General features: G+C 42.2%; 1 protein-coding gene across 1 annotated transcript in view; it reads left to right on the forward strand.

Moving 5' to 3' along the window:
* Window positions 1-24,913, forward strand: part of DOCK9 (dedicator of cytokinesis 9) — a 719,745-nt gene that overhangs the window by 296,407 nt on the left and 398,425 nt on the right. The window contains 2 exon segments of the mRNA XM_030201354.1: window positions 14,289-14,363; window positions 20,330-20,470. Coding sequence (XP_030057214.1) covers window positions 14,289-14,363; window positions 20,330-20,470 — 216 coding nt within the window.

The following is a 24,913-nucleotide window of genomic DNA, read 5'->3' on the forward strand; positions in this document are numbered from 1 at the left end:
ACACAAGTATCCTTTGGATGGGACACCTATACCCTTTCTCTGTAGCTTTCAAGGAAACACCATATGACATGGATACTGTGAAAAGTACAGGCAGCAAAATAAAAATAATAAAATAGACAACTTGGGAGTTACAATTCTGCTTAAACTTGAAAAGAATGAAACATAACCACCATGTCAAGCAATAGTGATGTAAAATGGAAAGACATTTTGAATTCTAAAGTGCATTGTATGAATTGGATAATCAATTATTAATCTGGGTTTTACTGTCACTGGCATACTACACTGATCAGCAACACCTGTAAGAGGAAATGCTGGAAGGAATCTTCCACCTCATAAGAGCAGAGTATCTCTAGCAATGGACAGCTAAGGGCCGTTGAAGGACAATTTAGTGTAGACAAAGGCCCCATCATATGTTTAAAAAAAAATACCAGTGGTGAAACAATTTATTTATTTTATTTATGTTTCAACAATTTTTATTGATGAGTTCACATGGTATACAAGTCCATATCAGTCAATATAAATCTTATAACAATTCTATCGCATGTTAATGAACCTGAACTTCTATCATCAATGTTTTCCAAGCTTTTCTCCCCTATCCCTTCCTTCTTGTCTTCTTATATATTTATAATGTGTACATGTATAATTACAATACAGTGGCATAACTATTAACATTAAACTTTTATGTGAAACTCCAATAATGATAACTTGTGTTTTACTCTGTGTATTATTCCAGCAGTATTTGCTGGCGGGTCCTCTTAATGTGCTCTTTCAAAGGATTGCTCTCCTATCTAATAATACCCATGTCCCTCCAATATGCATTGAGTATTGCCCTTCCCGCTTTTATGCCCCCTCCCCCTCTACTCTTATGGAATTTTCTCTTCACTTCATGGTTTAGCTACCTCTACCTCTCCGCGTGCTATAACTACCAGAGTGTAGGTTATTGTACTTGCTTCATTTGGCTCTTTACACCTCTTATAGTATGGGCAGGTTATTGAGCACTACGCTTCTTGCTTTATGGGAAATACTTTGCAAATATCTGTTCCAAATTTATTATTTATTTATTTATTTGTTGCATTTGTATCCCACATTTACCCACATATTTGTAGGCTCAATGTGGCTTACATAGTACATAGTAATGCTTGAATGTTTTCACTTATATACACTGTCAGCTAGCACATTTGCTTATTTCCGATCTGACGAAGAAGGGCAACCTTCGAAAGCTAATCAAGAAATGTATTAAGTTATGTCCAATAAAAAAGGTATCATCTTATTTTCTTTTCCATGTTTTATTTTGTTCGATTTCTATTGATAACCTTAAGAGTGGACTAACACGGCTACCACACTCCTCTACTTATAGTACCGGAAGGCGTTTGATATAGTGGCAGGATAAAGTTCATGTGGCAAAGTCACATTTAGGGAAACGTGCAGCGGAGGAATTGAGTTATGTCCATTACATACTTTAATTTTGTTGTGTCGCAGAGATCAGGCATTTAGGTTGGATCGGCAGGCTAAGCCTTTTTGAATAGGTTAGTTTTTAGTGATTTCCGGAAGTTTAGGTGGTTGTGCATCGTTTTCAAGGCTTTTGGTAATGTGTTCCAGAGTTGTGTGCCTATGTAGGAAAAGCTGGATGCATAAGTTGATTTGTATTTGAGGCCTTTGCAGCTTGGGTAGTGCAGATTTAGGTACGTTCGTGTTGATTTTGATGTATTTCTAGTTGGTAAGTCGATTATCCAGGGGCTTCACCGTAGATTATTTTTTGAACCATGGTGCAGATTTTGAAGGTAATGCGTTCTTTGATTGGGAGCTAATGTAATTTTTTGCGGCGGGGTATTAGCTGTAATAGAATTTGTACAGGAAAGAATGAGATTGTAAAAATATACAGCAGTCTAGTACTGAACAAGGCAAACTGCTAAGCAATATAAATAGCAGTAGAACCCAGACAGGATAGCCCAGTGGCTGTGGGATGCAGAAGACAGGTAGTTTTTAATCCAGGAGCAGTGAAACAGATTGAAAGATGTGAAGAAGACACCTTACTTATGAGCCAGTGGAAGGGAGGTGAAGTCAAAACATAGTATCATAACATAGACATAGTAGATGACAGCAGATAAAGATCTCTGTGGTCCATCCAGTCTGCCCAACAAAATAAACTCATAGCATAAGGTATCATGTATATTATATATGATTACTTGACCTTGATCGCAAGAGGGCAACAGAAGCACTTACCCAGCAGCTACTGAAGCCATATGGATCAGTGCTAACTTATTTTTTTCCTAAGAATGCAGCACAACATACTTCATTGCCCCCTCCCCTCACCCCTCCAAAAAAATGTATAGGAAAATGCACTTGAGATTAGACATACAACATTGAGGAAAACTTGAGTCTACACTTCCAGCCAGTTGCTGTTGAATTAAGCTACTGAAACATGTCTTTAGTGACATGGGTGCTCATGGGTATGACATGAGTGTTTACTTTCTTTGCCTTCACCAGTACCTTATTTATTTATTGCATGTGTACCCCACATTTCCCCACCTGTTTGCAGGCTCAATGTGGCTTACGTAGTACCGTCAAAGGCGTTTGCCCAGTCGCTGGATAACAAATACAAAGTTATATAGTGATCATATGAGGTATAAGTGGAGGGTCGGAATGGATGAAGATTGCGTATTGTCCTGTGCGATCATAGTCATGCTGTGTTGGTAGGTGAAGAGGGTTACGTGGGGTCGTTGTGGTAGACCTTTTTGAAGAGGTTGGTTTTTAGTGATTTTTCTGAAGTTCAAGTGGTCGTGGATTGTTTTCACAGCTTTTGGGAGCCCATTCCATAGTTGTGCGCTTATGTAAGAGAAGCTGGCTGCATAAGATTTGTGTTTCAGTCCTTTGCAATTTGGGTAGTGTAAGTTTAGGTAGGACCTTGATGATCTGACTTTCTGATGTTAGTATCATATCACATAGGAGTGACTAAAAGAAAGGAACAGCAGACAGATCTGATGTGTTCTCCTCAACTAATGATGTCTTGTCCTCTGGTCACATCCTGTGAATGCATGATGGGTATGGCTGAATTTACAGTGTTGGTTCTATAAGAAATTTGTTTGAGGGCACTGGAGATGTCTGTAGATTTTCAGTCTCCCATGCTATGTACTGGATCTTTCAACCTCCAGAGATGCCTGCCAGTTCTGTCCCATCTCCAGCCACATAGTAACATAGTAGATGACGGCAGAAAAAGACCTGCACGGTCCATCCAGTCTGCCCAACAAGATAAACTCACATATGCTACTTTTTGTGTATATCTTGATTTGTACCTGTCCTCTTCAGGGCACAGACCGTATAAGTCTGCCCAGCACTATCCCCGCCTCCCAACCACCAGCCCCGCCTCCCACCACCGGCTCTGGCACAGACCGTATAAGACTGCCCAGCACTATCCCCGCCTCCCAACCACCAGCCCCGCCTCCTACCACCGGTTCTGCCAACCAATCTCGGCTAAGCTCCTGAGGATCCATGCCTTCTGAACAGGATTCCTTTATGTTTATCCCACGCATGTTTGAATTCCGTTACCGTTTTCTTTTCCACCACCTCCTGCGGGAGGGCATTCCACGCATCCACTACTCTCTCCGTGAAAAAATACTTCCTGACATTTTTCTTGTCTGCCCCCCTTCAATCTCATTTCATGTCCTCGTTCTACCGCCTTCGCATTTCCGGAAAATCTCCAGCCACATATACCATTCCTGCACCATATTCTACATAGTAACATAGTAGATGACGGCAGAAAAAGACCTGCACGGTCCATCTAGTCTGCCCAACAAGATAAACTCATATGTGCTACTTCTTGTGTATACCTTAACTTGATTTGTGTCTACCATTTTCAGGACACAGACCATAGAAGTCTTGCCCAGAACCAGCCCCGCCTCCCAATCTGGGCTAAGCTTCTGAGGATCCATTCCTTCTGCACAGGATTCCTTTATGTTTATCCCACGCATGCTTGAATGCACCATATTCTTCTGTTGTAGGTTTCAAATGAATAGACTGTTAGGATGTGCTGAGCTCTAGGTACTGGCCTCCTGCTCCCTGGCGGTTGCATTGCTATCTGGAATGAGTAGCTCTGATCTGAAGTCAAGTTAAGAATACTTGTAACTAATCAGAGGAATCCAGTACATATTGATTCTCCACTCTGATGTCTTGAATGGAGTGCAGAAGATGGAATGTCGCTAGTTCCTCTTGAGAAAAGGATCCCTGGCTTGGACCACAGTGAGATATCTTTGTATTTTCAACTGGGGTGGGTGGAGTGACATTCTGCTGTAGCACCAGCTGCTCACATGCAGTAGAATTAAAATAAAATAACCTTAACTATAATACTCGTGTGCACACACGAAAGGGGGCTGTGGTTTAAAAATGTATATATAACTACAATAATAAAAGTTATAATAGTTGTAGTGGGTGACCTTTGTCAGCTGTCACACAGGCATGGTAAGAAGTATTGATTGTACCATGTTCTCCAGTAAAGAGTAGTTACTTACCTGTAACAGGTGGTCTCCGAAGACAGCAGGCTGCATATTCTCACAAGTGGGTGACGCCACGTTGGCCCCAGAGGATTTTAAAGCAAAATCTAAAAATCTCTTCTACGGCGGTCTGTTGCGCGAGCGATCGCACTGCGCATGTGCGCACACCTCTTCCCGCTCGCTGTGCGGACACGCCCCTCAGTTAAATCCAAAAGATGGAGGAGACAACTCCAAAAGGGGAGGTGGGAGGGTTTGTGAGAATATGCAGCCTGCTGTCTTCGGAGAACACCTGTTACAGGTAAGTAACTACTCTTTCTCCAAAGACAAGCAGGCTGATATTCTCACAAGTGGGGTATCCCTAGCTTCCAGGCTTACACAACACAACAAACAGTGGTCAATTGAGTCTCGCAACGGCGAGGCCAGAATAAAAATTGACCTGAAAAAAGAAACATCTAAATGAGTGTAGCCTGGAACAGAACAAAAATGGACTTAGGAGGGTTGGAGTTGGATTCTAAACCCCAAATAAGTTCTGCAGCCCCGACTGCCCAAACCGACTGACGCGTCGGCTATCCTGCTGAAGGCAGTAGTGAGATGTGAATGTGTGGACTGATGACCACGCCGCAGCTTTGCAGATCTCTTCAATAGTGACTGATCTTAGATGAGCCACCGACTCAGCCATGGCTCTAATTTTGTGAGCCGTGACATGGCCCTCTAGAGTCAGTCCAGCTTGGACAAAAATGAAGGAGATGCAATCTGCTAGCCAAGAAGAAATGATGCGGTTTCCGACAGCAACTGGCATTAAAAGAAATAAATAACTGGGCGGACCGTCCGAGGGAGCTCGTCTGCTCCACGCAAAAAGTGCGCAGCTTGCTTTCGCCAGGGCTTGTAAGATGAGGGAGAAAGAATGTTGGCAAGACAATTGACTGGATCAGCTGGTACTCTGATACCAGCGCCAGTAAGATCTGCATGCGGAGAACTACTCTGTTAAGATGAGAAGTAAGGTAAGGCGCTTGAGCTACTGGAGTCTGAAGCTCACCGACCTTACTAGTTGAAGGAACAGCCACTAAGGAAAACGACCTTCCAGGTCCAATACTTCAGATGGCAGGAATCCAGTGGCCCGAATTGAGCTTGCAGCAGCTGGATGAAAACGACATTGAGACCCCAAGATACTGGATAAGGAGTGGTAGGGGCTCTGACCGAAGCAGAAGAGCCAACTGTCAAAATTATTGGGGGTGCTAAGCCCAACAGAAAGAATCCCCCCTAGACACATACAAGGAATTCTCTCAATATTGGGGGAGAAATAAACCTGTCATGAAGTGGACAGCTAAAGGCTGACCTTTTACGCGTTGATGATAAGCTCTTATTGCACGAAGATGAATACTGACAGAGTTGGTCTTGAGACCAGACTCAGACAGGTGTAGAAAGAACTCAAGCAAGGTCTGTATAAGACAAGAGGCAGGATCTAGGGCCTTGCTGTCACACCAGACGGCAAACCTCTTCCATGAAAAAGAATAACACCTCTTTGTGAAATCTTTTCTGGAAGCAAGCAAGAGTCGGGAGACACTCTCTGGAAAACTCAACGAAACCCACACTCTCAACATCCAGACCGTGTGAGCCAGAGATTGGAGGTTGGGATGTAGAAGTGCCCCCTCGTTCTGCGTAATGAGAGCTGGAAAACATTCCAACTCCAGAAGAAGAGGGAATCCTATCTGACGCAGCTAGAAAGGAGCAATCAGAATCATGGCTCCACAATCTTGCTTGAGAATCAGCAAAGTCTTTTCCACCAGATGTATGGGAGGATACGCATACAGAAAACCTGTCCCCCAAAGAAGGAGAAAGGCATCCGATGGTAGCCTGCCGTGAACCTGCAGCCTGGAACAGAACTGAGGGACTTTGCGATTGGACTAAGTAGTAAAAAGATCCACTGAGGGGGTATCTCACTTCCGGAAGATCTATCGAAACTATAGGCATGCTCAACAACCATGACTGTAGCATTATCCTGCTCAGCCTGTCGGCCAGACTGTTGTTTACGCCAATTAGATAAGTGGCTTGGAGAAAACATGCCGCGTTGCGGGCCCACCGCTACATTTGCATGGCATCCTGACTCAGAGGGCAAGATCCAGTAGTCCTTTGTTATCGAGTACATCACAACCCGATTGTTTGGTTAAATTAAAATAATTTGGTTGGATAGCCAGGATGGATGCAACCTTCGTCAGCAGCTTTTGACTGAGTAAGGTGGACGGGACGCCTCAGAATCAAAATGGAGAGAATTAACCACCTCTGAGGGGAATTCCGAAGACTGGCGAACAGTTGGGCTACATCCTCTAGATACCCTAAACTTGATACCACTGGGAAGCTAGGATGCACTGAGCGGATGTCATGTGCAAAAGTGCCATGGGAGTTACGTGAACTGTGGAAGCCATGTGTCTAGAAGTCTCAATATTTACTGTGCTGTAATCTGTTGAGACGGGCAATCATCGTGTTAAGGGAACACATGCACTCCCAGTCCATGAAGATACGCTGCAACAACAGCTAGGCACTAGGAAAAACATACTCTGGATGCAAAGAGAGTATAAGTATCCTGTAAGTCCAGAGAGCATAACCAATCATTTTCCTGAAGTATGGGAAGAAGGATGCCCAGGGAAAGCATCCTGAACCAAAATCTGTTTAGGCCCCTTATGTCTATGATGGGACGCAACCCACATGGAAGGACATGGAATAGAATCTCAACCCTTCTTGCCCTGGTGGAACGGGCTCGACTGCATTGGCGCTGAGAAAGGCAGAGAGTTCCTCTGCAAGTACTCACTTTTGATGGAAGCTAAAGGATTAAGCTCCCAATGAACAATGTGGAGGGTTTGATTCCAGATTGAGAATGTATCCTAACCGGACTATTTGAAAAAACCCACCGGTTGGAGGATAAAAGAAGTCACCTTTGGTGGAGAAAATTTAAACTTCCCCCCCGACAGGCAGATTGGCCGGTACGGACATTTTTTTTTATTTTTTATTTTTTATAGTGGCTATGCTGAATTGGAGCCAGTCAAAAACCCCTCTCTGGTTCCTGCGGAATAGCTGCAGGGGCCTGATTAGGTGCACTCCGCTGACTAGAACGAGCGTGCTGAGGCATAGCCTGAACCGGCTGTCGAGAAGTAGGAGTATAGGTACGACCCCTTAAGGCACAAGGAAAACTACTCTTCTCTCTAAAGGACTTCCGAGATGAGGAAGTGTATGCACAGCATATCTACAATTTTCTGCTGAGTCTCCTCCTCCTCCAGGTGAGAGGCACACAGTCATGAGAGTCTGCGCATCACTGTACCTAGATCAGAAATCTAGGTGTTACATTACAAGTGTCGAAAATGCCCTTGGACAGGAACCTGCGACACACCGTGTGCTACCTGACCACTTGGTGAAAAGGTTTAGCCTACTCCGGTGGGAATGCTCGTAAAGATCTGGCAGGACTTGATTGTGGACGCGATCATGCCAGCCTGGTACGCCATTCTCCAAAAGAGGCTAAGGATGTATGCTCTGGCCCTGGGGGCGCCGAAGCAAGTTCTTAGAACTCCTATCTGTTCTGAGTGGCAGAAGACTCAGGAGAAGATGGTAGTCCAGGACCTCGAGCATCTGGGCATTGGGCTGATTCACAATCTCCACTGTAATGTCAAGACAGATAGAAGATCTAGAGGATTCTCAGCAGAGAAAACCCCATGACCTTCATGTTCATCAGATGAACCATCATTGAACTGAGCTAACTACTCAAACCGAGCAGCTCAGATCCAAACGCGTCCGATATGGAGGCGCGGTAAGGTCTACGACGGGGTCGAGAAGTTGCCCCAGTAGGCCGCGAACATCCCTACCAGAGGCAGCATCGGTGAAGGAGACCAGGTGAAAAGCTAGATGCCGCAGGAGGCGGTAGCACCCATGGCATCCATGGTCCCGAAGCCAAGGACAAAATCTGGAAATGCAAGGGAATCGAAACCAGACTGCCAGATGACTTCCATAACAGAGATGTGACCGATGGTACCGATAGTACCCATGGCATCGACGGTACCGATGATACACATGGTACCGATGACCCCCGGTACCAATGGTACCCATGGTACTTGGTACCGATGGTACCCATGATATCCGGCACTAACAGCACCGACGGTACTGATGGTACACATGGTACCGACGGTGCTCATGACACCTGGTACCAGTGGCACCCATGGCACTGATGGTACCTGGTCATGATATCTGGTATCGATGGTACTCATGTACCGACGGTATCCATGATACCTGATACCCATGGTATCCATGGTACCGACGACACCCGATACCGATGGTACCCATGGTACTCGGTACCGATGGGCGATGATACCTGGTACCGATGGTCGATGGTGCCCATGATACCTGGTGCCGATGGTGCCCATGATACCTGGTACCGACGGCACCCATGCCCCGATGACATTCGGTACCGATGGCACCCATGGTACCGATGATACCAGGTGCCGACGGGTCCCATGGTACCGATGATACCCGGTACCGACGGGACCCATGGCACCGACCATGGCACCAATGTTCCTGGTACCGATACTCCTCGGTACCGATGCACCGATGATATTCGGCACCGACGGTACCCATGGTACCGATGATACTCGGTACCGATGGCACCGTTGATACCTGGTATCGGTGTATCGACGTCCAATGCCAGGATACCTCCATAACAGAGGGAGCAACGCTCTCGGCACTGACTGATGTCTGAAGCCCGGATACCTCCATAACAGAGGGAGCAAAGCTCTGGGCACCGATGGTATCGACACCCGCTGATGCGCCCGAATGACCTGCCAAGCAGGAGGCGCCGAGGCAGGTGGAGACCTACTCGATGCATAACTATACCCAACGTGCATCGGTCTCTGTCGGACTCCAGAATTGATCTCCTTCGGGCATCCCTGACAAGTAGCATACGTCTCGTCTTTGAGACACTACTTGCGCTTCACAGGGAGATGATCCGGCCCAAGACACATCCGCCGATGCGCCCGAATGACCTGCAAAGCAGGAGACGCTGAGGCGGGTGGAGACTCACTTCAAAGGTTACACCACTGATTTTGTGTCACCAGGTTGCCCATTCACCAGGGTTGCACCTGCTTAGGCTCCTGCTTTTCTCCTGTGACATACACCTTCACCACTTGTGAGGCTTAAAGACAGTGGTGTGCTGAAGCAGGCTCTCACAGCTCTCGAGAGCCATTTGTTAAGTTTTAATAAATGGATCCTAAAAATGTGGGCTTGTTTTATTTGCTGGCGAGAGAGAGCCCACAGATAACAATATACCAGCACTTTATAAGAAAAAAGAAGCTTAAATGCTTTGTTTTCATTTCAGGCACAGCCCCTTGTGACTCTGGCAATTACTTAACTTTTCCTTGCCTCAGGTACAAAAAGTACCTGTATATATAAGCCACAATGAGCCTGCCATGAAAAAGTATAAATGAAAAAATAAAAAAAGAGATTTTACTCCGAGGACCTGAAGAAAACACGAAGCACTAACGAACTCCGTGTCTCCTCAGACGCGGAAAAAGAAAAACTGAGGGGCGTGTCCGCACAGCGAGCGGGAAGAGGTGTGCGCACATGCGCAGTGTGATCGCTCGCGCGACGGAACGCCGTAGAAGAGATTTTTAGATTTTGCTTTAAAATCCTCCGGGGCCGACGTGGCGTCACCCACTTGTGAGAATATCAGCCTGCTTGTCTTTGGAGAATGGTCAACTCGGTAGTGGATTATGGGCCTTGTTCAGTCTGTTGCTCTGCTTTTTTGAAATTTGTTATCTTTGCTTTGGACCCCTTAGTGGGTATCTCTGAAGCAGTGCTACAACTGTGTTCAGGGCACTGTTTCAGAAACTCCTGACATCCATCTAGATGTTCTCCCATATCTTGGCCTTGAGCATATCAAGAGATTCTTTTGTCACCACAGTGAAATACATATGCTAGATATGTTCCTTCTGCAGAGGCTGGTTGTTCCTCATCACCTGCCTTGGTCATCTATCTGTCAAATTTTTGGTGAGACACCAGTGTGTCCTGACAGAGATCAAGAACCACTGCCCTATATCCATGCTCGCGATTACTGCTTGTAGTGTGTGCTTTTGTGTCTTCTATATTTCCTTCTAGAATATGTATCTAGAATATGTGTAAAGAAGGAAAATATCTGACTCCTAGAAGCACTGTGAGTTCTTAAGCTGCTTAGGTTGCAGAGTAGCTAAGATGTTTCTCAACATTTGCTATGGATTTTTCAATTTTGAAGAATATCTGTTCACTTAATATGATGATTTAGTAACTGTTCACAATGGGGAAAAATATGCATTAAGAGCATGGGGAATCCGATGTTGAAACTTAATATGAGGTAACCTATTTATAGATACTGAGACAAGGACTGCTGCCACCTTAATGCTTTCACACATAGCTCTCCATGTCTGAAATAGCTTCCTATCTCCAGTGATGGTGGTTTACAAGTTTAATTTTCAGTCTTGGCAGCGAAGTTTTAAATCTCCTGTGGCTATAGATTATTTTAATAGGAATTAATATAAGTATTCTTCATGTTTGGTTAGTTGAATTTTCAGTTGTCTAGAAATATTTTTTTTCATTTAAAGCTATGATTGTATTTGTGTTATAGCTGGAATTATACATTGAAGGTTGAGGGTGTAAAGAAATTTGCACACATTGGATGTGGTGTTAACTGTGTTTTTAAAAAGGCTACACTTCGTGTGATTCATAGCATAATGAATTATAATGTGGGAATTAAAACATTCACTTTTAACGCTATCTTTAGTCTACCTTCACAGATCTAGTGCAGGTGTCTGTTGCCCATAGCAACTTATGTTAGTAATGATGAAAGAGCATCTATACTTGTAACTTGTAAAAACTCAATCTTAGCTATATCAATTCTTTTTCCAATTAATTTCCTGTTTCCCTTCTTAGGATAAAATCGCTTTGAAGCCAGTGTGAGACTGAGAAATGTTTTTTGATAGTGCTCCTGATTTGCAGCTTGTTTAGACATTGCTTTGATCTTTCAAATACAGAGTGAAACTTTGAATGACATCTTAAAGTTATAGTGTCATGTTGTCGTTAATACTCTCATATATAATTTATACTGGATATATGTAGAGGTACACAAAGGTGGATTTGATGCCCATAGGCAAGATCAGAGAGAAGAACCTGGGGGTGGGGAGTGAAAGGGCGTATGAAAGATTGGAGAGCCAGGAGAAGAGCAGAGAGAGGCTATAGTGCCACAGTTACCCCCCTTTGAAGTAGCATATCCACATGGCTCTAAGTGAGAGCAAGCTTCTCTTCAGTCTGTGTATTTTGGTACCCTAGACAGTTGCCTATATTGCCTATGATTAAATTCAGGACTGACTAAACAGTTCCAGCTCCTTAGCGCTTACAAGCTAGTTAAGATGGACAAGAGAAACGTACATACATAAAGGTAGTGAGAAACGTTGCATTATGGGATAGGGCGGGGCTTCACAAATCTGTGCTGGGATGGGGACCTCAACGCCAATCAGATTTTCAGGATCTACAATGAATTCGTACAAGATAAATTTGCGTACACTGCAAATCTTGTACATGTATATTCACAGTGAATATCCTGAAAATCTAGCTGGCAGTGGGGCCTTGTGAAGCCCTGGGTAGGGGAGGGGTACTTTTCTACCCATGACTGAAGAGAATCACATTGGGTGAATTGTTTAAAGAAAAGGGCAGCTTTAAATATTCTTGGAGAGAATGAGGCTGATAGTGGAGTGAGTAGATATGAATCTATGGTATACTCGGAGAATCCAAATTGACACTTAGACTGATTTGATATATCTAGCATAGATATATCAATTTTCTGTGAAATTCTAGATAGTATATTGAAAACAAGAGAAGAAAGGGTAAAATGGAAATTTCTACGGTGAGCTATTAGGTAGGGTTGAATTGAGATTGTGGACAGTTTAGATGAACAAAAATGCATGTAGTTGGGCTTTTGGGCAAAAAAATAACTTGTGCAACCTCAGTGCAATGGTTTACCTTTGGTTTAGTTCTGATTTTGTGGGCACCATGATTCATTCCAATGTAGCAAAGTGTCAAAATGCCCAAAATATTGGTGCTAAACCGCAGATAATTGCTGTTCTAATCTTAGTGCAGCTAGCATGGAAATGCATTCAGAGCTACATATGGAATTCTAATGCAGCAAACGGCACTAAAATTAATTCGAAATTACTGTACCTATACTGTTAAAACATTGCTCCATCTCTGAAGGTGGTGTAAATTTTTAAATTCCCATTGACTTTAATGGAAGGCAGTGAGAAGTTTAGGAAAAGAAATCAGCACTGAGATCTGCAGTATACATGGGCATGTCTGGCTTGGGCCCCTTGATCAGGGAGCCTTCAAATCTTCCGTACCCTCCTTACAGCCTAGTAATATTTATTCTTGGAGCAGAGTTAGATATTGCCCTCATAAGAACCTAATTGTTATACTGAATCAGATCAAATGTCCAAGCTCAGTATCCTTTTTTCTAGCATTGGCCACTCCAAGTAACAAGTACCTGGCAGGTTCTTCAAAAGTAAGCTAGGTGCTCTGCTTTCCTCATAGCCACCTTTTTTCATCACAACCATCTTAGAAAATAGTAGTAGTTCGGCTGAAGTCATTAACACCAGCCACACTGCTACCTTAGAGGACCAAGTCCAGCACTTCCTTGGTACTATGTGGTTTTAGTCCATCAGGAGAGTACCAGAGGTTTGGGAGATGTTTGAGGGCTGCCCTGCACAGTGTGCCCTAAACAAAAGATCCTCCTTAGTTAAACGCAAAGTGGTTATCAATTGTTTTCTTTAATTAATATCAGTTAAATGGAAGTAGAGTTTACTTTGAAGTTAAAGCATCACTTTTATTACATTACTTGTGGTTTAGTACTATATTTTTTAAACTTATATTGTAGTATGAAGTTCTAATTTTCTGTTGTTTGCATATAATTAACTGCTTTTATCAGAAGTAAAATAACTGTTAAAAATATAATGTTAATACAGTTTCCTTACATGAGGCTGTATTGTAAGGAACAAGTTCCAACCACACACTGTGCACAATATTATATATACTCTTAGTGTTAACACGGGCAATATTCCCCAGATTTTTTCTGTTTTAAGGGTTTTAGATTTCTTCATTAGGAGGAAAAAAGACCCGAGAAGCCTTCTGTGCTCAGTGCCGCAGCATAGACAGTTTCTAGCACTAAATAGGTACACAGCTCAATCATGGGTCAAAAATGTTTTTTTACTTTTTTCTTTGCTATCAAAATAGAACTTCTTTTATCAAGCACACATAGCCAGCACTTAACTTCTTGCAGCAATCTCCGTTTAGCCACCGGCTTTTTCAAGGGAACTGATTGCTTTTACTTTGTGCCTGTGCTCAAATAATGTTGTGCACAGTGTGTGGTTGGAACTTGTTCTTTATATACCTGTACTACAGTTTGTGTATGATGATGTAAGGAAACCAGAACATGGAGTAGGTGTCTGGGAAGACCCAGAAAACTCATCCCTAGGGTTTTTTTTTTTGAAGGTGGGAGACGGGGACTAAAGAGGGTAAATAACTCACAAGGTATGTATGGCCAGCAAGGATAGAACATTCTGTAGCAATGGCCCAATGTTCCTAAATGTGTTGTGCTTGGTGACCAGTAAAGCAGATAGAGGGCATGTTCTTAAGGCTCTGGTTAATGTAGCCGGCGCAAGTTTTAGGAGTTTCAGCACCTTTTTTTTTTTTTTTTACTGTAACGTTTTTCTCCCTGACTAACAAAAGGTCTTTTTTGTTTGGTAGAGTACCAGAGATGCAGAAACAAAACTTAAAAATGAAAACAGAGTGAAGCTCTTTGCCTTGGACTCGGATGCACAGGTCAGTGATCTCTTGGTTGCTCCTTAAAGAATGATAGTGAAGAACTTAGACCAATGACTTAGTAAAATTCAGATTGTTCTCAATAGATTCTTAGTTTTGAATGTAAAGGAATACCTGTCTTTCTTGTAAAGTTAATATACTATGGCAAGTGTGTTAACTCAATATGTCTGCATAGAATTATGCTGCTTGATGTGCATATGTAAATATTTTTGTAAATTAATTTCAAATTGGGTGCACTACAAAAAGACTAACAATCAGGAAATAGAGCCCATATCAGAGGGGAGAAGAAAGGAACACAGAATGGGAAAAAACATAAGGAAATATCAAGAACAATGACATTCTCTTTGAAACCTGGAGTATCTATGACTAATATCAAAAACAAAAATATGCCATCAGCTGGAAGCAGTGAAGTCACTTCTATCTCAATAACCAGTTTTTCTAATTGTGCTGGCCCATAACCATAATTACTACTACTACTATTAAACATTTCACATCAACAAACCTATTTAAACACTTGCAGGGAAATTTCAAAAAAAGAAACTTCTACCTAATACAAGTGTTTGTGATATCACCTTAAGAAACAATTTTTTCCTCATTTGCATACTTCTTGCAACATCAGAAAATACTTGTAATCTTTTTCCATAAAACAAAGAATCCTCTTTAAAGCAAGATCTTAGCACATTAATTTTAAAAATGAAGCAATAAACAGTGAAGTGGGCTGTAGATGGAACAACAAAGTGGAGACACGGAGCAGAGATAGCAAACTTTATTGAAGGACCTGACACGGCCCGTGTTGTGGCAAACGCCTGCATCAGAGGTTGAGTTGTCGTCATCGTAAAACTCTTAAGAACATAAGCGTTGCCATACTGAGACAGACCGAAGGTCCATCAAGCTGAGCATCCTGTTTCCAACAGTGGCCAGTCCAGGTTAGAAATACCTGGCAAGATCCCAGAACAGTACAATACATTTTATGCTGCTTCTCCTAGAAATAAGCAGTGGATTTTCCCCGGTCCATTTTAATAATGGTCTATGGACTTTTCCTTTAGGAAGCCATCCAAACTTTTTTTAAACCCTGCTAAGCTAACTGCTTTTACTACATTCTCTGGCAACAAAGAAAAATTTTCTCCAATTTCTTTTAAATTTACTACATTGTAGCTTCATTGCATGCCCCCTAGTCCTAGCATTTTTGGAAAGAGTAAACAAGTGATTCATGTCTACCCGTTCTACTCCACTCATTATAGACCTCTATCCTAGCTCCCTTTAGCCTTCTTTTCTTCACGCTGAAGAGCCCTAGCTGCTCTAGCCTTTCCTCAGAGCGAAGTCATCTCATCCTTTTTATTTTTGTCACCCTTCTCTGTACCTATTCTAATTCCACTGTCTTTTTTTGAGATGCAGTGACCAGAATTGCACACAGTATTTGAGGTGCTTCTTAAGAAAATTCAACAGTCACAATATTGTAGCTTTTAGTGGAAATAAAATCCTCTCTGAAAAAGGTGCCAATTATATAAAGTCAAGGCTTCAGTCACATTCTACCAGAGCCTTGGGATCTGTTGTTATTGGGCTTCAGTCACATTCTACCAGAGCCTTGGGATCTGTTGTTATTGCCTCTGATGGCAGATGAGGAGAAACACTAGGACTCATGAAATCGTTTTTCTTATGCAACAGCTGATGACATCCTCCTCATGGCAGGAACCACGGAGTGAGTTTCATTACATTGTTGCTGCACAAGAAAAAAATATGATTTCATGTGTCTTGGTGTTTTACCTCATCTGCCATCAGAGGGAATAACAGCAGAACCCAAGCACCTTCTGGTAGAATATGACTGAAGCATTGACTTTATAGAATTGGCACCTTTTTCAGAGAGGATTTTATTTCCACTAAAAGCTACAATATTGTGACTGTTGAATTTGCATAAGAAGTGTTGTTATACGCTGATGGACAACACTGACCCCTGACACAGATATTTGCTGAAACTTGGTCTGTGATGGGTTCATCACTAAAGTTTGGTTCCTCCACCCTGTGCCCCGCTTTGTTCATCTATGGCCCACTTCACTGTTTGTTCACATTTGGTTTTGTGTTGCTGTTTCTCTCTGGTCTGCTCGTTATTCCAGGAAATTAGTCAAATTAAAACGTTGAGGATTTGACAGACCATCATAGGCATCACCCTCCTCTTTCTCCAGGACAGAAGTCCTATGCAAATAATAAATAGAAATTGCTATGCTGTCAGCATTAGATAAGTTTTTCTTTGAAATACTTCCTCAGCAAAAAAAAAAAAAAAAAAAAACTAACTATGGAGGTAAAATGACATGCTGGGAAACTTAAGTCTAAGATCTTTAGTTCTGTCTGTTCTGTAGAGTTTCCTTTATCCCTGATGATACCACTGCTTGAAGAGCTGAAATACTGATTTCTAGTCCAGATATTTTACTATTAAAATCTACTATCTTAAAAACTGTTTGGGAGAATTCACACAGCTGTGAAATAGGACCCCAAAGCATATCTTCCATCCTACGTATCACTTGCCATACATCCTGAAGTGACACCTCTGATGCAGGCTTTCTGATAGCATAAGAATCTCCCAAGGCTGATAAAACAGTAGCCTTGGGCAAACTAACTGGTTTGAGTCAGTAGTGAGGAGGAAGAAAATCCATGGCTACCACCACTGCTTAACCATGATACAGAGGAACCAACTTGGGAAGCCATTGGAACTGTGGATGTCATTGGCGAGCTTGGTGTATCCTAGAACGTAGGGATCCCTCTGAAGTGGACTTCTGAAACCATGCCCCTAACATCTGACTTTCCTTCAGAACCATATGCTTACCATAGGTCCCGACATCACCATTTCAGTTCCTGTGCTGGTTTTAGATGTCATAATCACAAACACAAATTATACTTAAATCAAAGTCCCCTGGCTCCATTTGGGTTCCAAAGGGACAAGGTGTGCCCTTTTGGGCACTCTCCTTCGGGCATGCATCTATGGCTGTGTGTCATAGAGCAGGCATGCTTAAGTTCTTTTGGTGTTGACCCTGCCCGATGTTAGTGAGCTGACGCACACTTCCACCAAGGCTATATTGACAGCAGCCAAGTCCAACAGAGATCCTTTGGCACCAGGTATAGTGTCCTTAATCTCCCTATATGTAAATATTTGTAAAAATGTTACTTAATTTCCATCTCGTTTGGCCACAGGCTATTAAATTACTAATTGGTGGATTTCTATTATTCTAAGAACAAACAAATCATTTTAAATCAAATGAACGTATAATTAATGCACAACAAAATAAGTATGTTGTAGAAAGTCATTTTTTTTCCCAGGTGTATTATCTAAAATCCTTTCTTTAGCCCTAGAATAAGAATCTTCTACTACTGGACTTAAGTAGAAAATGAGTGTGGCTGATGTCTTTACAGTAACTCTACCTAGATGATTAAAATGATATTGCTATAAAGATTTAAGGTTCGGACGAGGACCATTAGCACTATTTATGCATATTTACTATGTATGCCTATTTTCCTCAAGATTTTGACTAGTTTTACACTTCATATTAGTGAAAACAGTTTTTCAGCTTTTATATATACAGTTGTTTTTGCTGGAGTAGGACAACAAGGGATTTGGAATAGTTGCAAAACCATCATTGCTCATGCAAAGTCGAATTTTGGAATTTCTTTTCTTATAATCCTTGAAAACAGACCTCAGTATTTTAAGGCACTGTAATTATATGAATTAAAGTGCTAACAAAAATATAAGTTTCATAATCTAAGATGCATCATTTTAGAATACAGGCAGAACATAGACCAGTAACTTAAACCAATAATTCTAGAATATGCAAGCAGACAGAACAAAAGTTCTAGCAGGTAATCTCTGTAAGGGACACGCTGGTACATATTGACAGCCCTTGCACATGAAAGTAATTGTGTAGGCCTGGACTGTAATACACAGATCAAAGCCATAAGATAAGACATCCACTTCTCCTTTCCTGTGACATGGTCTTGGTGATACATTTTGTCAGAGTGAAGAGTGGGAGTTAAGTCACTTGAGCAGCATAGGCCCCTGCAGTGGCATCTTGATTGCTATGCGTGTAAGTAAAGCACAGGTTTGAAGAGACAGCGGTAAGCAGAACCAAGAGCAAATTGATTTGTGCACTCTGGGACAGCCTCTGTAATTTCCTGGTGCACAAATTTTGTTTTTCTAATATTTCAGTATTATACATACAGCAGTTTATATACAGGTACAATTGTCGCTGTCCCAGTTAACTTAAGTGGATATGTAAGGTAGGTTCTGTACTAGAGAGCTGCACGGGAATGGGGTTTGCGGGAATCCCGTGGAACCCGCAGGGAAGGAAGCAGTTCTGTGTGGTTCCCACGGGGACGGAAGCAGTTCTGCGGGGTTCCCGCGGGGATGGAAGCAGTTCCTGTGGGGTTCCCGCAGGGATGGCAGCAGTTCTGCGGGGTTCCCGTGGAAGTGTAAGCTACACCTGCACCAGCCTCTCATCTACTGAGTACCAAGTTCTTTGAGTGCTGTCTCCTCCTCCTCCTCTTCCTCCTTGCTTTAACAGCACAAATGTGGAAACTTTTCCATTAAGGAGGTGGTAGAGACACACATAATGATGGAATTCAAAAAGGCGTGGGATGAACACAGAGGATCTCTAATTAGAAAATGGAAGTTATAAAAAACCTAACCTTAAATGGCTGCATGTGTGTGGATGTGTGAAATAATGCTTAGATGGCGACTCTAGCTGTGATTAACTAGGGCCAATACCGGGCAGACTTGTATGGTCTGTGTCTAATATATGGAAGTCTGGCTTAGGATGGACTGGAAAGGGCTTAGACAGAAACTTCAGTGACTGGAACATAAGGACAATTCTGGACAGATTTTTACGATCTGTGTCCCACAAATGAGAAGACGCATAGACTGGAGTGGGCTTCAACGACAACTCCAGCAGGTGGAACATAAGGCTAGGGCCAGATAGACTTCTATGGTCTATGTTTCAGAAACACAAAAGAAAGACCATAATCAAGTATATAATATCACACTCATTGATTTAATCATGAATTGATAATGAGTGTGACTATTGGGCAGGCTGGATGGACCATTCTGGTGTTTATTTGCTGTCACTCTTAGTATGTTACAATTAATCCTCTTTGCTCCTGGGCTGATGAGCAGACCTCAGCTCTGACACAGGCATGAGCATCAGATGTCACCTGACCTACTGGCGCGTGCATGTGGTGACCTCTCAGCACACGGTGCAAGTAAATCAGAGACAAATCTTACATGTGCACACCAGAGTGTTCCATGTTTCAGCTTCCATTCCTTCCCTTCCTGCAGTGCTGTGGCTCAAATCCAGAGAGAGACTGAGGGAGCTGACCCGAATTTTCTTTTATGTACCATTAAATTCTTACAGTGATGGGTGGGGATGGGTTAAATTCTTACGGGGATGGGTGGGGACGGGTTGGGATGGGTTACATTTTTGCAGGGATGGATGGGGATGGGTAAGCTTCCAGTGGGGACAGGTAAGATTCCAGCAGGGACGGGCAGGGATGGGTAAGATTTCTGTCCCCTTGCAGCTCTCTATTCTGTACTTATGTCAGAGGGACCCTAGAATTCTGGGAAAAAAATTAAAGTTGCATTTTATAAAGCTGTTTTACAACAAAAGGAGAGACTTTTAATTTTAAGTTTCTTCTAGCTTTTCCAAGATTGATGTCAAATTTTTCTACGTGATGGACAAAATCCATTTATTACATTTGTGTGTGTCTTTTCTACAGAAGGCAAATGTAATAGGATGAAGGTGTAATTGTGGCCCATGAAAGCAGTACTTCCATGTTACCTAATTTCTCTCAATATACTTATATTATTTTGATCTCTGTGTGGTGAATACGAACAGGGTGAACTGAACAACTAGTAGCAGATAAAGCATTGCATTCAGTCTGATTGCTGTACATTTTGATGCTAACTTTCACCTTTGTGTCTTCTAAAGAAACTTGACTTCTCAGGTATTGAGCCAGAAGTTAAGCCATTTGAAGAGAAGTTTGGGAAGCGCATTCTAGTGAAGTGCAACGACTTAGCTTTTAATCTCCAGAGCTGTATAGCTGAAAATGAAGAAGGACCCACAACTAACGTAAGATGACTGTTTTTAATGCTTTCCTCTTCATATATAATTAAAATAATACACTTGGCTAGGGAGCTTTGCAGTCCTGGTATTTTAAACCAAACAGGATATATGCTAGCTGGAAATTGTCATTTTGGAGAAAAAGGTCTGCAGTTGTAATTAGAAAAAGAGAGCAGGGAGAGGAAAAGGTATTATCTAAGTTATATGCTGCTGTGCATGCAGTACAGAAAATTGGTGTGCTAGAATCCTGTTTGGATGAAAGGTGAGAAGGGACTAATGTATAAAGTACTAAGTTTCAGCATTGGCCATAAACACCAGGGATGGCCCAACCACTAGGCAGACTAAGCTTTTGTCTAGGGCAGCATCATTGATGCAGCAGTTGATATTAGAAGCATTGCAGCCAGCATGGAGCTTTAAATATCTGAGCATGCAGAAAGTATTGTGCTGGATGTGTTGTTTTTCATAGGTGCACTGAGTGCTGTTCAGTGCCACCATGGAGGTGGTAAAGAAGGAAAGGGGAGCTGCTGAATACTTTGGGGTGAAGGTAGCAAAAGGAAGATGCTGGACTACAGAAGGGAAGGGAAGGTGTGATTACGGGTGGGGGAGATCATGGCTGAAGGTTTGCCTAAGACGGTGGTATTTATTCATTTTTAGGTCAGAGCAGAATTTGGTCCAAAAAGGCTGGAGGCCGCAACATTGATCGATGTGTGCCAGTGACATCCATCCCCACCTAGGCTTATGCCACCTTTCTCTCTCTCCCCCAACTTCCTATCAGGTCCAGTGTCTTTCTCCCTCACCTACCCCCATTCCCCCATCTAGGTCCAGTATATTCCTTCTTTCTCTTTCCCCCTCCCCACAGCCAGGTCCAGGATTTCTCTCCCCATCCCAAGCTTCCTCCACCCCACATCCAGACTTAGCAACTCCCACCACCTCTAAAGGCAGGAGCAATGCCCAATTGCTTCTGCCTCTGGTGCTGCTATCTTTTTAAAATGACAGCGCCCAACATGTAGCATCACTAGGGGTAATGCCAGTTAAGGCAGCATTGTAAATAAGAAAACGCTGCTGCTTTTGGAAGACTGGCTCCTAATAGTGGTTTGGAGCACACTGCAAAGGGTCAGATGCTGCTATTTTGAAAGGTGGACATAGCTCATGCTTTACAGGCTTGTAGGTGTTTAGAGGGTCAGAATTGTGTTCGGGGGAGGGGGGATTGAGGAGTTGACACAAGTTAAAGAGATCTTCTGTGCTGCTATTAGCTCACATGCATTGCATTCACAAACCTGGCTTAGAGCGTTAGATACACTTGGACAACCCTGGTCAACAGGTTTAAATGTGGTGGTGCATACTGACAGTGTTAATGATATTCAAGTAAGCTATATGTACTGTTGGTACCGAAGTACGCAATACTTTTATGCTGTATCATCCAATGTAACTACCCTTCTCTGAAGATTTTTGGGTTAATGCATCAGTGAATCAGTTCTCTTGAATACCTTTTTGCTATGTTAATAGGTAATGAGCTAGTTTGCATAGCTTTTATGCCTTTTTACCTCATGTAGATTTCACATAAGTATTAGTATGAGCTAGTTTGTGTGTAAAAACAGTTCTATTCTCTTAAAACTAACGCATACTAAGAGAGCCGTTAATGTTAACACACTTGAGTCTATTGGTTTTTGTATCAGCTTAAGGATTTTATGATTAGGAGGGTGCTACATCATTGGAAGCAGGAGAATTTTGATTTTTTGAAGATTTTCAGAATGGAGAATGGAAAGGAACTTATTTCCAGGCTTTATAAGGCCTTCATTCTTTGTTGTCCTCCTGTTTGAAAGTATGAGGAAGTGGGAGAGTCTACTGGATTATACCCTGGTCAGTAAACAATGGGAATTTATCTAGCTATCTAATCTAAACCTTCTAAAGGTTTCTTTAAAAACTAATTTGGTGGAACATGGTATTATACTCCTGCTTGACCTGAGCAGATGTGTGGGTCAGGTATGGGGCCTGCTGGAGAGGGTGTGGTCAACATGGCACCTTTTTTCATATTTGGTACAAATGTGCTAAGACACACATATGCTGGAATACTGTTTTGAAGTTCTTAGGGGATTTATTTACATGTTGAGTTGCATTTAGATGTGTTTCTTTTGTTAAATGGAGTTTCTCCAAGGTTTAACGAGAACATCCAAAGACTTGGTGGCCTTAGTGGTTACGACAGCTGGAGTGAGCTTGGCATCTCATTGGAAGCAGCTGGACTTTTCCTCTAGATAAGCTCCTAGCTAAAATTGACTATATTTATTTGATGACTGACTGCCTTGAATAAAGATAGTATGGATTCTTTCCTGAGGGTATGGCAGCCCTATAGAACTTGGTGAGGTTTACTGCCCTAGTGTTGGCTCTTGTTTAACTTAAGGGATTTGTTGCACTTGTTTCTCATTGTTTGATCCATTCTTATTGTGTTCTGCTGTGAACTTGGGGAAGGGGGTTGGTTAAAGGAGTGGGGATCTAGTGGGGGATTTGAAGAATATTTTGTGTATCATTTCTATTGCAAATAAAAATATTTTTTCCCCAAAATTCTTATGAATGCTAGAGGGAAGTTTTGGGTTTTTTAAAAAATCTAATTTCAGCACCCACCCCCCCTAGGCTCATTACTTTCACTTCCTGGCTGCCTCCCCCCCCCAAAAAAAAAAAAAAAAAAATTTGTTGCAGCCCCGCTGGATTCTATTTTTGCATTTTTTATTCTGTTGAAGGCAGCCTGTAGCTTGGGAGTCCCATATATAACATTTCAGCTATCCTGCCAGAAATGGTATTCAAAGCTTGAGGAGTCAGAGAAACTGAATGAAATCTCTATAAACCTGGAGGATGTAATGGCGCAATTTGACAAATTGAAGAGTAACAAATTTCCTGGACCGCATGGTATTCATCCCAGAGTACTTATAGATTTGAAAAATGAACTTGCAGAACTATTGTTAGTAATATGTAATTTATCTTTAAAATCAAGCATGGTACCGGAAGATTGGAGGGTGGCCAATGTAACACCGATTTTTAAAAAAAAAGGTTCCAGAGGAGAATTGGGAAATTATAGACCGGTGAGCCTGATGTCTGTGCTAGGCAAAATGGTAGAGACTATTATAAAGAACAAAATTACAGAGCATATGCAAAAACAAGGATTAATGACACAAAACCAACATGGATTTAGGGAAGAGAAATCTTTTCTCATCAATCTGTTACATTTCTTTGAAGGGGTGAACAAACACACAAGATGAGCTGGTCGATATTGTGTATCTGGATTTTTAAAAGGCGTTTGACAAAGTACCTCATGAAAGACTCCAGAGAAAATTAGAAAGTCATACGATATAGGTGGTAATGTCATATTGTGGATTAAAAACTGGTTAAAAGATAGAAAACAGAGAGTAGGGTTAAATGGTCAGTATTCTTGGAGATGGGTAGATAGTGGGGTTCCCCAGGGGTCTGTGCTGGGACCACTGCTTTTTAACATATTTATAGGTGGTCTACAGATGGGGAGTAATGAGGTAATTAAATTTGCTGATGAGACAAAATTATTCAAAGTTGTTAAATTGCAAGAGGATTGTGAAAAATTACAAGAGGACCTTATGAGACTGGGAGGTTAGGGCTTTTCAGCTTGGAAAAGAGACAGATGAAGGGAGATATGATTGAGGTCTACAAAATCCTGAGTTGTGTAGAACGAGTAGAAGAAAATTGATTTTTTTACTTGTTCCAAAAGTACAAAGACTAGGGGACACTCGAGAAAGTTACATGGAAATACTTTTAAAACAAATAGGAGGAAATATTTTTTCACTCAACAAATAGTTAAGCTCTGGAACTCTTTGCCGGAGGATGTGGTAACAGCGGTTAGCGTATCTGGGTTTAAAAGAGGTTTGGACAAATCCCTGGAGGAAAAGTCCATAGTCTGCTATTGAGACAGACATAGGAAGCAACTGCTTGCCATGGGATTTGTAGTATGGAGTGTTGCCATGATTTGGGGTTTTTCCGGGTACTTGTGACATGGTTTGGCCACTGTTTGGAAAACAGGTTACTGGGCTAGATGGACCATTGGTCTGTCCCAGTATGGCAATACTTATGTACTTATGAATTGTGTTCTAAAATCTTGCAGTGGACTGAGGGGGTGTCCTGTACAATGGTGGCAGACAGAAACAAGTGGGCTTGTGCAATAAGGCTCTGGAAAATGCTGGCGAAAACTTTCCACTCAGGCTCTGTTGGGTGACATCCCCCCCCCCCTATAAGCGAAGATTCCTATCCTCCTGTCCTGCTACAGATTAAGTAACTGCTGTACTTCTTTATAGGTCCATGGTCTCTCTGCATCTTGAGTACTGTCCGCAGTTCTGGTCGACCCATCTCAAAAAAGGATATAAGAGAACTAGAAAAGATGAGAGGAGATGAACAAAAATGATATAGGGGTTAGAAGCAATTTTGGTTAGTTGGTAA

This window comes from Microcaecilia unicolor, chromosome 4 (assembly GCF_901765095.1).
Source record: "Microcaecilia unicolor chromosome 4, aMicUni1.1, whole genome shotgun sequence".
NCBI lineage: Eukaryota > Metazoa > Chordata > Amphibia > Gymnophiona > Siphonopidae > Microcaecilia > Microcaecilia unicolor.